The 15,547-nt window shown below is 37.9% G+C and overlaps 1 protein-coding gene across 2 annotated transcripts; it reads right to left on the bottom strand.

The window, feature by feature from the left end:
• Positions 1–792: 792 nt before the first annotated feature.
• On the bottom strand, positions 793–6,329 carry LOC131002768 (altered inheritance rate of mitochondria protein 25-like). Of its 2 annotated transcripts, none has more exons than XM_057929236.1 (12): positions 5,865–6,329; positions 4,518–5,042; positions 3,964–4,050; positions 3,331–3,372; positions 3,171–3,215; positions 2,507–2,572; positions 2,343–2,399; positions 2,159–2,220; positions 1,951–2,071; positions 1,560–1,631; positions 1,378–1,484; positions 793–1,127 (listed from the first exon to the last, which is right to left on the bottom strand). In XM_057929236.1, the coding sequence occupies exons 2-12, from the start codon at positions 5,031–5,033 to the stop codon at positions 1,097–1,099; spliced, it is 1,206 nt and encodes a 401-aa protein (XP_057785219.1). In that variant the 5' UTR covers positions 5,034–5,042; positions 5,865–6,329; the 3' UTR covers positions 793–1,096. The 2 variants fall into 2 exon arrangements, with proteins under 2 accessions (XP_057785219.1, XP_057785218.1); XM_057929235.1 differs by having other exon boundaries at positions 5,923–6,233.
• Positions 6,330–15,547: the final 9,218 nt, after the last annotated feature.

Genomic DNA, 15,547 nt, shown 5'->3' with positions numbered 1-15,547 from the left:
TCCAGCGCCGACTTGCCCACTGCCAAGAAGATTCACCCCACTGCCGCCTCCCCCTCCCCTGCAAAACCACAAAAAAAGAAACAACTCATCTCCTCCCACTTCAGCCCTTCCCTCCCTCCCTCCAGCGCCGCCCCGCCGCTAATAAGAATCGGCACATCGCCGCCTCACTCCCTCCAGCGCCGACCCGCCCCACCGCCAAGAAGATTCAGCCCACCGCTGCCTCCCTCCCTTCCCCCTGCAAAACCCCTCAAAAGAAAACAACCCATCTCATCCCACTTTCCCTCCCCCATCAAAATTCAAGATTTAGACCTTTTCCACTTCCTTGCAGATTTACATGGTTTAGGTCAATGGAGGCAACGATTTTGGAAAGGGGATTTCTCATGATATTGGTGGTAAAGGTGAGAAACTAATACCGCCGCGCTGAAATCGGTGGTAATCGATGAGTTCCCTTCGCAAGAATTAATCCCGCCGGTGAACGTTGGTGAGGAACAGCGATGTCGGCGAGGGCAGGGTGGTGTTGGTGGTGATGGGAATTGGGGGCAATTGCGTGAATGAAAAATTAAACAAGAATTACTGTAGCATCGAGCTACTGTAACCGGGGGAGGGCTCCAGTTCTATTTCCACTGTGTAACAGTGTTTAAGGCCGGGCCAAGCCTTAATTTCCGGGCCTTCACTTTTGAGAAATTGGGATATCAAACGGAGAGTTAACCCCATATTACGAAACAAACTATCCTTAACAAGGAAGTCAAACACGCCCTAAGTAGCTTCGAATCGGCTACACAACCACCAAAATAGCAAGATGCAAACATAGGTAATTAATCCTGTGATTATCCAAGAATTTGACACGACAGGACACATATGATGATGGCCATGATAACTTTTCGCTGCTACCAAAAGAGTGAATGGAAAGCACATAAAGCATTCAGTTGAGGTTCAAGCTCGATTAACTTAAGATTTTGCGACAAGCCTCTAATTCACTTTCCCATAGCCACTCATTGGCAGTGAAAAAACAAAAAAAAGAATATCTTTAACGAATGTGAGGAAAGGCTGAGTTTCAAATCTGACCGCGTTCAGCCCTCCTCTTGCCAACCAACTCTCAATCATCGACCACCATAAAGGGAAAGCCCCTGATAAGAACAAGAAAGTTATACTACTTTTCAGCATGTATTGCCTGAAAGCAAGTACTACAGTAGCACACTCAAACAATCATGCAGATTGGAGAAGAGTTTTGCTTATCATGCATATATGGCTAGAGAGAGAGAGTGCTGTTAGTACTTCAAGAAAGCGGATAAGCACCCCTGCTAGACTAAGGCTGCACCGTTTTCACTAGAGGATGATGATGAATGTCTAAAGGTATATGGAAAACCAGTATCTTACCAGCCTCCATGTCTGGAGAAGTAGTCATTATCAAGTGAAACAGCTAGGGCAACAGCTACTGCTCTCTCAGACAGAGTCAAGGAACGAGCTACATTTAACTCTTGCACCTACAAAAGCAGAAATGCGATTAAGAAAATTCACTATTTAAATAAAACGAATGTGCGACTTATGCGGTGAATTACCTCTGCTGCCGGCGCAACACCAGAATTGGAGCTCCCAAATCGAATCACATACTGACCAGCATCTGTAAAAATCTGCACAACAATTACGAAAAGTCGGTTGCTCTTCTAATCAGCAGATAGGTCTCTTTGGTAAATTATAGCATCACTAATTCACCAATTCTTAATGTTTACTAAGTCAATCTATCACCAACATAGACAATAAATATTCTATTCTATAACTTGACAAGCAAGACTAGCTGACAAAGAAAATGAAATTATATCCCTTACTAGTCAGTCGCACTCGCACCATGGCAACAAAAAGGATAAATCTAGCTTTTCATTTTGTGTTAAAGTAAAAACAAATCTGGTCTATCTCCTCGACTCTACGTGAATCAAATAATAATTCAAGAACCTCAAATCCGAAACCCCTCCAGTCACGGTCTATCTCAGCCAATACATTTCCATCAATGTCCTTCAAAGTGAAAGTCCAGTTCCACAAGCCTGGGTTCTCAACAACTGCAAATTGCTTATTCCTGAGAGAGAAGAGACAGACAGCTGATCAAAATCACATGTTTGAGAGATTCCGTGAATATATTAGGCTGGGAACTAAAAGAACATACCCCAAGTACAAGTCATAAATTCTCCTCCAGAGATGCCATCTTCTGTGAACAACACCAATTTCCTGACAGAAAAGAAGGCAAATGACATTAAGTCCAAAAAAACCTCTGCTATTTCGAAATTGCTTAGATTTAGGCTCAATTGTTAGATTAAAGATCCATAAAAAAGACATGATGAAAACCATACTTTCCCATTTATCTCTGCATAAATGGAACTGGTGATCCACCAAAAGGGCCTTCGAACCTACTTGGACGCAGTTATACAAAAGAAAACAATTAGCACCAATCATACACCCAAAAGAGGTGTCCAAGTGCAGATGGAAGATAATGAGAACAATTACAAGTTCTAACCCTAAAGAGCTCGTTGCCAGATCCATCAGTAATCTGTGCGATGAAAGGGCGTCTTAAGCGAAGCAACTGCAGGAAAATGTGTTGCCATCATCAAACAAAAACAAAAACAAAAAATTGATGCCCCGCAAGGAAAAAGTAACAAGGAAAAATAAAAACAAGAACCAAAAACACCAAACTCGATAATGACTGTTTTGGGCATCATTTATCAAGTAAAACTGCAGAAAGGGTCAAAAAGGGGGAAACCAACTTCAGTGTAATCTTTATATTATACTGTGTCAATTTTATTCAAGTATCTAATAACAAATAATCCAAATTTTACTAAGTATTTTTACCAAAGGTTTGCATCTTCATCATAACACAAACAAATCAAAAGACGTAACGAATTCAATTTTACACTTAACCTCTAAGTCTCTAACAATGACTTAATTTTCTATTTCCGTATGTGATCAAATATTTACTGGAGCAAGAAAATATTTGGATCCAACTGTTATTGCAAAGTAACTACATTGAGTTAATTATGATGTTCAACAATTTTGAGCCACTACAGATGAATATGCTTTTCAGAGGCAAGTAATTAACAGAAGTATGGAAAAAACGACAATCAAAAATATTGTACTATAAAATAAAGAAACTATGAATATCAGACACAAAGCGTTATTGATACCTGTCTCGCAATCACGTTGCTCTGCTCGCGTATGAAACCTACAGGCTACAAGTAAAATGTTAAGAATTACTACTACTGAGTCCAATATCAGTCAGTTTCTTTAAACCAGCACCAAATGAATGGTAAAACCACAAGGGAGTAAAACCAAGAACAGACATACTGCTTGAGGGTAGCAGACATCAACCATTGCATATCGGTTTTCCTGCACAAAGCCACACCTCATTAGAAAAGATAATCGGATAAATGTATCTGTACATGAAAAAATATACATCAGAAGGCATCAAAGATCTATGAAACTGAAGAAGCTATAGATACGTCAAATAGTGTTTTATTGCCCAATCTATTTATGTAATTATCTGGTAAAAATCAGCTTCCTCTAGTTGAGACCTAGTCAAACATGTGAAAAAAAATTCAAAGCAAATTGTTAGTTAATCATCAGAAATGGTTGTCAACTAACCAATCAAAATAGAAAGTATAATAGAATACCAAGTCCTACAGCTATCAAAACTAAAAAATCTCACAACACATCAATTCTCTCAGTATTTACCCTAGTGAGGTAAATAGAGGTTGCTTTTTTTCTTCAGACTAAGATGTCCAGTTGAGCCACCAAATCTAACAGCATATGCTGATGGATAAAAAACTTCGTCCACCAACATCAAAATATGATCAGTATCACCATGAGAATGGTTGAAACACATACATAGTTTTCCCCCAATATCATATATTATGTCGGCAAATGGGACAAGATGTCTACTGAATGCTATTGGAGGAGTTCTTAAACCTTAAAGCTTACCTGCTCAAAACCAAGAACCAAGTTGGCCCATTCGATATCCCTGGTAATCAGTAGATTGGATCTTGCAAGAAGAGGTGCAACCTTGGACTGAAATTAAGTTTTTGGTCAAGTCAATTTACATAGAAGCGTCATAATGTTTGGCCATAAAAATTACTGATACCAGAATTGAAGTGATATAAAAAACTAAAGAATGCTTCTAATTTTTGACACACACACATATATATAGGGTGTGGTTCTAGAGAGAATACATTATTTGTGAGAACGTGTGAACCATCAAATCTAATGCATCCACTTTAAAAATTAATGCATTCGCTGTTAAAATTAATGCGCTAAAAAAATAAAAAAAATTGCTCCCTTCAGGATTCGAACCCAGGTTCTGCATTCATCCAACAAGATGATGCATCCACCGTAGATCTTGATGATCAAATGACTGAGAATGATTCTCCATTCTTTTTTTTATTTAGTGGTTCTTTCTTGAACATATATATATATATATATATATATATATATATATATATATATACATGGCTCCAAAGAGCACATGATAACATTACCTCTTCCAAAGACATTGGTTCTAATGTACCAGTGATGGATTGGCTGGTAGGTGGTTGCTTAAGACCTGACTTCATCTTGCCATAAGACTTCTCATCTAAAGCACCAGAAAGCATTCTCTGAATAAGTCCCGGAATAGTTCGGCCATCAATTACTGTTTCACCACTGCTATCGAATTTAAGAACTTTATGCCTTCGTTTGGCAGTAGGCCATGTCTCCTTTTTATCAGCAAGCCAGAGTTGTACAAAAAAGTCCCTACTCAAGTCCGGATCATTTTTCATGCTATGCACGCACCGCAGTGATGTATTTTTACTCACAAACACAGTGTCCACTAGAACACATGGCAGCTTGCACATCCATGATGTCTTTCTTTCCAAAGGATATCGTCCTTGTTCCTGTGAAGAATAGAACCTCTTTCCAACAGATAGAATTACTTTCTGATCCCTCACTATACGAAATAGTGGTCTGATGCACCTAGAGTGGTCCTTAACACAGCCCCACACCTTCGTCCAGTCCATCTAAACAAACTGGAAACATGAATGGACAACAAATATGAATTCATTTACACCATACATATTATGATATTACATTAGATCCAAGCATATATGCCTGTTTCCAAATCTTAATTGTAAGGAAAATCATTTTTCTACAGCATCCAGTTCTAATGGTTACACATGTAAGTATAAATTTTACTCTCAGGATTGACAGTGCTAAAGTATAATGCAGTTCTCATGGACGCATTCAGGGAAAAACATATGTTGGACATAATCAACATGCATTTCTGCATACCAGAAGTCAGAAAATGGAAGCAGACTCTTGGGTAATTTAGCTTGATTCAGGCTTTAATTTGGTTGAGTGATTCTCAGTAAGAAAAGTATGATATATATGTACTAGTTTAGAACAACACTCATCCTCAATTGTAGACGAGCCTAAGGATGACAAGAAAAGAATGCATGTTAAGGATATTGGATGGCAGAAGATACATAAGTGACTGAGTGGAAATGATCTATCTATATATCTATATCTATATCTATATCTATATCTATATATAAAGCTGAGTACATCACAATTTGGCTATTTTCCCGCCAAAACACTCCAGCCTTTTAACTAATGTGTAATTCAGTTCATCAATTTCAACATCTGATTTATAGTAATCTTTCAGTTCATCAATTTCAACATCTGATTTATAGTAATCTACTATTAAAACTTGGAGCCCAAGCTTGACATCTAACAATCTATTGGGTAAACAAATTAATTTACTGGGTAAACATAGAGTTCTATGAGTAGCCTCCAAGTTTTCACCCTATAAAGCTGAATGCTTCACTCTCACATTTCATATTTACAATTACCTTGTTTCACAAACACAACTACTATTGTTGCAGAGAGCACGGAGGAGCTGAAGGGCACCTTTTCTATTTGCAGCAAAGGACTCAGGTTTGTTGGAAAATGCTGCTCCATTCGACGGTGGCCGGCAGAGAGCGCGATCCTCTAATTGCAGACAAGGGAATCCTCATGTCCGTTGGGAGATTGCAACTCCATTCAACGACGGCAGCAAAGGCGGCGAAAAGAGATTGGTATTAAGGATTAGTGTGGTTGAGGAAATAACAAAAGAAACAAGAAGGATGAATGGAGAAGCGGCGTGTTGCTGATGAACAAATAAAATTAAGGAGAGCAGCCGTAGGAATTACACCGCATTCTAACCCTAAAATTGTAGTGTTGTACATGTATGTTAAAAAGTTGGGCTTCGTATGGTGGTTAATTTCTTATAAAGCCATTGGGCCATACATCATACTTTAGATTCGGGCCATGTAGAATTACTATTTTTAGGCTTAGTAGTATTGTTTTTGGCTTTATAAAATAAAATTAGTCATTATATTACAAACTAATGTACCTCCCACGCTATGCACGGCGAATATAATTTTAGATTCGCGTAATGTTGAGTTGGGTATTAGATTCAACGACAAATTTATGAAAAAAATGAAGAAAATCGATCTAAAAGCTAAGAACAAAGAAATTGAGTGCGCAAAAAAGAAGATAACATTTGTTTATTTGATTTCCTCCTATGGAATGACTTGTTTACATTTAATCTTAGGGGTCTATTTATAGTCTATTAGTTAGATATTATACTAAGACCCATTTAGTCTAGTTTCGAGGCCCAAATAATAATATTTGAGAAGTGCAAATCGTTGGTTGCCACGTGTTTAAAATTTGCATTTATGTAGTTATAATATAATCTTTCGCTTCCCACTTTTATTCTGGTTCCCCTTTAGCCTCAGATCTGCGGCTTTATCTTGATGTTTCGTATTTTCGCTGAAGTTAGATTTCAATATACTTAAGTGCCCAATTTCATCCTCATCACGTAAGTTGTGTATATATATGCTTTATAATATTAATATGAACTAATAAAATTAAAAATTTATACCAAATTTATTATTTGCAAAGTGATCTAATATTTTAATATAACCTAAATAATTCGTATAAAAATATAACATATGTTTATATATAGGTATAATATCACTTATATAGGGAGTTTATATAATTACACAAATTAAATCAAATTTATCATATAAAATAAGTTATCTATGAATTCGCTACGTAAATTATGAATTTGTTGTGAAAATGCTTAATTAAATTCAACCTATGAGATTCAAACTCTGGATCAAAAATTTATTCAGTGAAGATATAATTCCATCAAAGATCTTCACAATTTAAGGTATAAAAATAGTTGTTATTAAGCATATTGGTCCTTGACAGGCCATATCTCAACACATTATTTTGAAATATTAATAAACACGTAAAATATCCAAAATTTAGTACTTATAAAAGATAATTGTACGAATACAAAAAAATACATACATTGATAGAAAATAAAAAAAGTTATCATATTTAAAAAGCAACAAATTTTTTGAACAAATTCAAACATGTATGATTTTATTTATCCCTTATAACTTTTGATTCAATTAAACTGCGATTTTATATAAAAACGAAAAGAAAAAAACCTAAAAAAAAAATCCTTGAAAGTACAGGAAAAGCAGACTAAGGGCCGAGCCTCATTAAAACCTTTTTACGGAAAATTCAAAGGGAAAAACCGTAAAAAGAAAAAAGAGTATTCGTCTACAAGACGAAAAAAGAACGAAGGAAAGAGCGAAAGAGAAAGTTTCCGGAACTCCGGCCTAACCATCGTCCCCAAATAATCTCGGCTCTAACCCTACGAAAACCAAAACCCAAACAGAACGAAAGGCAAAAAGGCCGGTTAGACGCCGTCGCCAATGCCAACCTCAAACGAACCCCAACCAAAAGAAGGGAAGGTACACGGCCAGTTATACGCCGTCGTCGTAAGCATCCCCACAACCAACCACCCAACCAACCCCACAAAAAGCAGAAAGGATAGCTACCCGGCCGGTTATACGCCGTCGCCATAAGCACCCTACTACCGTGAACCCAAGACACGGTAAAACCTGAGTCAAAAAGATTTGGCTGGTGAGACTCCGTTGCCAAAAATAAACCAACCTCAAACTCACAAACCAAGAAGACGTAAACCACAGGTAAGCAGCAAGGGTAGCTACACGGCCGGTTATACGCAGTCGCCGCAAACACCCTCCCTGCCTACCAAAAACTCAGATCTCTGCAAAGAGAAGCTCTGCTCTGCTCTGAACTCTTCCCTTAACTCTGTGTTTTCTGCTATGGCATCAGCTCTGACCGTGGAGCTGCGCTGCTCTGATCTCTGATCTGAGATCAGAGCTACTCTGCTCTATTCTCTTTGCTGCTCTGCCGTAAACTCTGCTCTGACCTCATGGTCTGGTCTCTGCTCTGACGTATCTCCAGTCTCTGCTCTGACCTTTTGAGCTGCTCTGATCTTTTGAGCTGCTCTGCTCCAGTCTCTGCTCTGCCCTCTGAACTGCTCTGCTCTGCCACTCTAATCTGCTCTGACTTGGCGCTGATCTGACCTCAGAGGTGTTATGCTCTGATCTCTGCCATGCTGAATGAAAAGAGCTGCTCTGCTCTGGTATCTACTGGTCTCTGCCCTGCCCTTTGAAACGAGCTGCTCTGCTCTGGTCTTTGCTGTGAGCTCTGCTCTGACCTTTGAAGTGATCATCTCTGGAATCAGAGTTGCTATGCTCTGGAATGCAGAGGCTTCTGAGCTGAAAACATCGACTATCCTCATCAATGTTTAATGCGAACCGCACTATGAGTCGCCATGTCCATAATAACCACCGACTTAATTTCATCAATCGCATAGGGCCACCATCCATCAACTCGATCCTGATTAGCCATAATATCTGCAGCTCTATTTTCCTCACGAAAAATGTGCGACACCTGCAAGTGAAAATCCAATAGTTTGGCTAACGTTTGTTTCCAGAGAGCAACAAAATGCCAAGGAACATCCACTCTTCTCGAGTGAAGAAGCCTGACCAACTAGGGATGGCAACGGGCCGGATCTGGACCGGGTCTGGCCAATACCAGATCCACGGATCTGAAAATTTTGGATCCAGATCCAAATCCGTCAGATCCGCGGATCCGCGGGTCCAGATCGATGGATCTACTATTTTCAAATTAAATTCAAGAATAAATTCACAAAATGGAGATATAAATCCACTCAAAACAAACCTAACATCATGAACAAATGTAAAGCAGCAGTAGACTTAAAACTCAAAGCACACATAAATCATACTTCATACGATTAGATTTGACTTAAAACTCAAAGCACACATAAATCATTTCCCCATTCACAGAGATTCGAAAACAGTATGGAACAGAGAGAAAATTGCAGGATAGAAGTAGAAGGAGAATTAGAATTGGAAACTAGGGTTTCAATTTTCAAAGTTATTCTAATTTCTCTATTATTTTTAATTTTTAATATATATATATATATATAATACTATTAATAAAATAAATATAAAAAATAAATAATATATTTTAAATAAAATCAGATCCACGGGTCGGATCCGGGTCGGATCCGGATCTCAAATTTCAAGATCCAGATCCAGATCCAGATCCGTTTTATAAAATGAGATCCAGATCCACGGATTTAAAAATTGAGATCTAGATCCGAAAAAAATCGGATCTGGATCCACGGATCTGGACCGGGTCCAGGATCCACTGCCATCCCTACTGACCACATACTCCGAATCTGCTTCAACCCAAACATAAAGCCAACCTCGATTATGAGCAATTGAGATTGCGTGAATAACAGCCAACAACTCAGCTTCAAAGGCAAACTCACGACCACCCTTAAAGTGAAAACAACCACACACCCAACCCCAACTGTCTCGGAAAACCCCTCCAGCCGCAATATTACCTGGCGACCTATGAGCCTACCCATCCGTATTCACCTTCATCCAACGAACAGCCGGAGGCCACCAATGAACCTCGATCAACGTAGGCGGGGGCATAGCTCTGGTAGCTACTTCAAGACTACGAAGAATAATATAATCCGACCAAGAGTTGTTGGAATGGCCCAACTTTTTAAAATTCAAATCCAACTCCTTAAAAGTAACTTTGAGATAGCTAGTAATCATCTTTGCATGAAAATCCTACTCCTCAAAGATAACCCGATTGCGGCAATCCCAGATATAACTTTTGATTCAATAAAATTCATTTAACTATAAAATTTGAAGTATATAAATTTTAACTATAAAATAAAATATACTTCAAATTTTATAGTTAAATGAATTTGATAGTGTGTTCATCAATAATTAAATATTTAATTTTCAATTAATTTAGATTAGTAAAAAGATTATTTAATATTGAATTAGTTAGCTTATTTGGAGAGATAACATCACAGCAATTCAATTATTTAATTTTATTTATTTATATCTTTTTGAAAGAGAATGATTTGATTTATTTTTAACAGAAATAATTTAATATTGGTTTTTTTTCTATACCAAACTCATTTTGTTTGCCTTGGATATTAGTTCATAATATTCGACAGTTTTGGGACAGTACCTATCAGAATTTTTGTAGAAGGTTTTTAAATGACAGCGAATAAATGCATAGAAATAAATTTTGTTGTCAGTTTTTTTTCTCAATATTTTCGACAGTTGGAATTATAGTAGTGGGTGTATTTTTTTTTCAATTTCAATTATATCCTTGCAATTAAATTAAATTACATTTACTTTGTTTTTATATATACTAGTGTATCTCCCGCGCTATGCGCGGTGATTGTGATTTTAGACTCGCATAACTTATGTATATATTTTATATTTTCTTCGTTCATAAAAAATAATCCTAGCAAAAGACGATATAAATTTTAATAAAAAATGGTTAGTGTATTGTGAGTGGAGAAAGGATCACACTTAAAAGTAGTGTAAATAATTATAATTAATTATATTGTGAGCGAAGAAAAAGATCCATCATGTGATGTAAAGTTTCCAAAAATATAATGAGACTAATTTTTGTGGACGTCCTTAAATGACAAAAATAGATTGTTTTGTGGGCAGAGCAACGGAGGCAGTAATTATTAAAATAACCTAAAAAATTAAATTTATTATTTGGAAACCATACTAATATTTTATATAACCAATGTAATTTATGAAAAAATATTATTAAATGGAAATGTTATTAAATAATTTATGAAAAAATAGAACATTTGTCTATATATAGATATTGTATCACTTATATAAGAATTAGCTGTTGGGAAATTATTGAAATATCCTAATCCTTGTTTTGATGATACCAAAATCCATAGTGCCTTAATTGTAACAGATTAGAACTGTTCGAACTCAAGTGTTAGAGTTATTTTCTAGTTTAGTTTACTGTTCTGAAGACTGAAGACTGAAGGACGAAGGACTGAAGACTGAAGTTACCAACTGAAGTATCACTTGAAGAATCAGTCCGGAACTGATTACTTAATGCGTGCCACGTGGATTCAGCGGACTGATACTAAAGTCAAGTATCAGTTAAACATTCTTCCTCTGACTGAACCTCCAACGTTCAAAGGAAGCCACGTACTCCAAAAGTACAACCACATTAAATGCAGAGATCTCAGGATCATCCCTCTCTGCAGAGGTCATTCCTATTTGGTGGCTACTTTATCAGAACGTCACATCTCCTGCTCTTCAACATAGCCGTTCTCACCAAACAAGGAACCTCGAAGATTGAAGCCTCAGCCCAAATTCAAAAAGCTCTCCAACGGAAGAAATCTTGAAGACGTTCTCCGCCAACGGATCTATTCAATACCTCTCCTATAAATAGCGCTCGAAGATCACTTCAATCTTCACCGATTCAACGACATAAGCTGAAACTCTGCCAAAATTGTTTCTCAGACAAAGCTTAACCTCTCCAAAGCTTGAATCGAAGAAAAGAATACCAAAGCCAAACATCAGTCACTGCTGATTACATACATTCTCTTAGACCTTAGGCAAACCTCTGTTTACCCAAAGCCTAGGTCAAAACTAACTCCAAATAACTTGTTCTTTGAAGTTTAGTTGGTAAGATTTCAAACCTCCATTCGAGAGATAGAATCGAGTGTTTGAGTTGAAAAGGAGTTCAGGAAGGTACTCTGACTCCGTGAGATCCTAGTGCAGGTTCGTGCTAGGAGTGAGAAATCCAGCACGAGTGAAGTGTTGGTACTGAAGATTGGATCTTCAGTTGATTCGGTTGTGTGCACCCGGCTAAGCACACGGATAGGTTTGCAGTGCACCAGTTAAGCACTTGCGGAGTAAAGTTGTTGGTCTGATCAACCGACCGTGGATGTAGGAAGTGTTTTTCCGAACCACGTAAAAATCTTTGTGTTATTTACTGCTTTCAGTTTTACATCCTTACTTGTGCTCTTTTCATTGATAAACTGAACATTGACTAAATGCAAAGAGAAATCTAAGATTAACAACGTGCTCAACAAAGGCTATTACGAAACATAGTTATTTCCGCTGCGTATGTTATCAGTCTGACTGATCTATCCTCTAATAGTTAGGAAGACTTGTAACATCTCTGTTTTAGAAAACTCGACTGAAGCCTTAACGTGCATCAGTTAAGTTCCAGTTACTTAACTGATAACTCTTTACTGAAGAGTATTTCAGTATCAGTCGTCAACCCTGTTTGGTCAAAACTCCTTTCGGTTAACAGGCGTCTAAGTTTGCGTGTAAAGTTTTGTTTTGATCTCTATCTTGAGATCCCTCTGTTTTGAAGAAAAATAGCCTATAGGTGTATCCCCCCCATACACCTATTCAAGACCCTCCGAAACTAACAATTGGTATCAGAGCAGGTTGTTCGCAAGAACACTCTGTTTCTGATTAGGTTCTAATTGAACTAGATCATTTTTCTCAAAGGTCTCGAAAAACTTTTCTCTTTCTAAAAAGTGCTTGCTATTTGCCTTATCTGTTGTTACCTGTTCTCTCATTTTTTATGGAGACTAACCACAACAGATTATCCTCACTACCTATGTTTAGTATTGAAAAATACGACATATGGAAGTTTCGGCTTGAAAGCTTCCGCACTGCCCAACACTGTCGAATGTGGAAAGTCATCACCAACGGACCAATCATCATCACCGAAACCGTCAAAAGAGTTCCCGTTGACCCAAATCGGGATCCATATGATGAGGTCCAGATCAAGCAGAAGGCAGACTTCACCACAGAAGAAAGAAAGCAAGATGAGCTAGACAACCTCGCTAAAAGCATCATCTCCGGCACAGTTCCAGACAAGCATGTCACCAAGATCATCAAGTGCAAAAGTGCAAAAGAGATGTGGGACATTCTTGAAAGAATGTGTGTAGGATCCAAGGAAATCAAGGAGAATAAGCTGTCCATAGCTTGCCAGAAGTTCGACTCATTCCTCATGCTCAATAATGAATCTGTCGACGAGATGGAACTCAGATTCAATCAGATCCTGAATGAAGTTCAATCCATCTCGAAGGACAAGTACACTCAACGAGAAATCAACTTGAAGATTCTTCGAGCACTGCCGCGAGAAGATTGGCAGATCTATTCAGTCGCTCATCAGAATAAGCCTGGATTCAATCAGCTCCCGACAAACAAGCTATTTTCTGATCTCTTGGCAAATGAGTTCGACATCCAGAGAAATCTTGGAATCAAAAAGGCTGGAGGATCAGACGAAGATGGTCCATCAACCTCAAGAGGAGCAGCACTGAAAGCTTCAGCAAGAGAAAGCAAGAAGTAGACGAAGGAACCAGCGGAACTCAAGCCTGGGGACTTCTTCAGTCAATATGCTTTGTTGACTGAAAGATTCAACAAGATGGAGTCCAAGTTCCGCAAGTACAGAAGGTTCCACAAGCAGTACTACAAAGGAAAAGAAAGAGAAAGCAACTCCAGACATTCCACTGATCGAAGCGGAGAAAGAAAGTCAACCGCCTTCGACATGAAAGATATGGAATGCTTTGGATGCAAAAAAAGGGCACTTTCGAATTGAATGCCCTGAACTGATGCAGTCTGAGCGCAAAGAGCTGAAAGCCAAGAAAGATCGCAAGTATGCGAAGAAGAAAGCGATGGTTTCTGACGATGCCGGATCTTCCGAAGACACATCAGAATCATCCAACTACAACTCTACCAGCTCAGATGATGAGAGCCAAGCCCTGATGGTCAACGAAACTGAAAGCGTGGCCGACAATAGCTACGACAATGGAATGAATGGCTCAGATGTAATCTCTCACTCAAAAACTCCTTATACTGATAATTCCCTGGTGTTTTCAGGAGATCATTCAGAATCTGGAGAAAGCTCAGCCGATGAAACTGACGAGCTCGATCAGCTCATGACTGATCACTGTCAGTTGAGGAAAATGTTCGAAGATCTCCTCAAGCAGAATCAGATAATGGAAAAGGAGATCAATGATGAACGTGCCAAGAATCAAACAATCATCTACTTTTCAGATGAAAATTGTCTTGATCAACTAATCATGGAGAACAGCCGACTGGAAGAAAAGCTCAGAATCTCCAACTCAGAATGTGATAGAGCATCTCATGAAATCAAGAGGCTCAATCACAAACTAGAGGAAACAGTCAAGGACTGCATGATGAAGTCTCCCATGATGAGCAACTTTCCATCAAAAGGCCTCGTTGAAAGCATTGGAGGAAAGGTTGCTGCAACTAATAAAGGAAAAAATGTCATGATCAACGCAGTGGACGATACTTCTGAAAACAACACATCAGAAGAATCAAGAGATCATGATATGGATGAAGTTCGGAAACGCAAACTGATGGCAAGAACAAATGTTCCTCCTCCACAAAGCTACAGACGAGCAAAGGAGGCCCCCAACCAGATCATCCTACTGAGAAGACTGAAAAGCAGATTTCAGTCAAAGATTGGGCAAGGAACATCAGGAATCAAGAAGAATCTTCCTCACCAGTCCAGGGGGAAGAATAACATCAGTCAGAAACTGAAACCAGTTCAGTTCCAAAAAGAACAACATCCATGGAGACAAAGCAATGATAGGTCCAGACGAGCCAAACGCCATTCTCGACGACAAGCGACTGGACATCATGTGACTTATGTTCCACGACATCAGTCAAGTCTCCATCAGTCTAGAATGACTCAAGTATCTCAAGGAAGATACTTTGTAGAGCAAACACTACGCCAGAAGCGCTCATACATAACGGATATGTGTAAAAACATCTGTAATGTATAGTGGTGTAATGTATGTGAAATTTATACATAACGGAGATATAACCGTTATCTATTACATTATACATAACGGTGATAATAAATATATAACGCTTTATAATCCGTTATGTATTAGTATTTTTTATAACGTTTCAGATCGTAATGAAAGTTTATATTTATCCGTTATCTATACATTTATACATAACGACGTTTTTTTAATAAATAACGTAGGTTATTCTGTTATCTAAATCATTTTACATAACGGTGACAATCCGTTATGCATGTTATATTAATCCGTTATCTTTATATATATACATAACGGTTGTTTATTTATAATTACGTTTTATATCCATTTTCTTTAATGTTATACATCAAATCGATGTTTAGATAACGTTTTTTAACGTTATGTATGTTTTAATACATAACAGTTATATATTTTAAATTTTTCGTTATGTATGCTAATGACAGCTTTTAATTA

Source organism: Salvia miltiorrhiza, unplaced genomic scaffold (genome assembly GCF_028751815.1).
Source record: "Salvia miltiorrhiza cultivar Shanhuang (shh) unplaced genomic scaffold, IMPLAD_Smil_shh fragScaff_scaffold_19_1, whole genome shotgun sequence".
In the NCBI taxonomy this organism is placed as follows: Eukaryota; Viridiplantae; Streptophyta; class Magnoliopsida; order Lamiales; family Lamiaceae; genus Salvia; species Salvia miltiorrhiza.
Note: the sequence above shows the minus strand (reverse complement) of the source record. Positions and strands in the feature narration are given on the sequence as shown.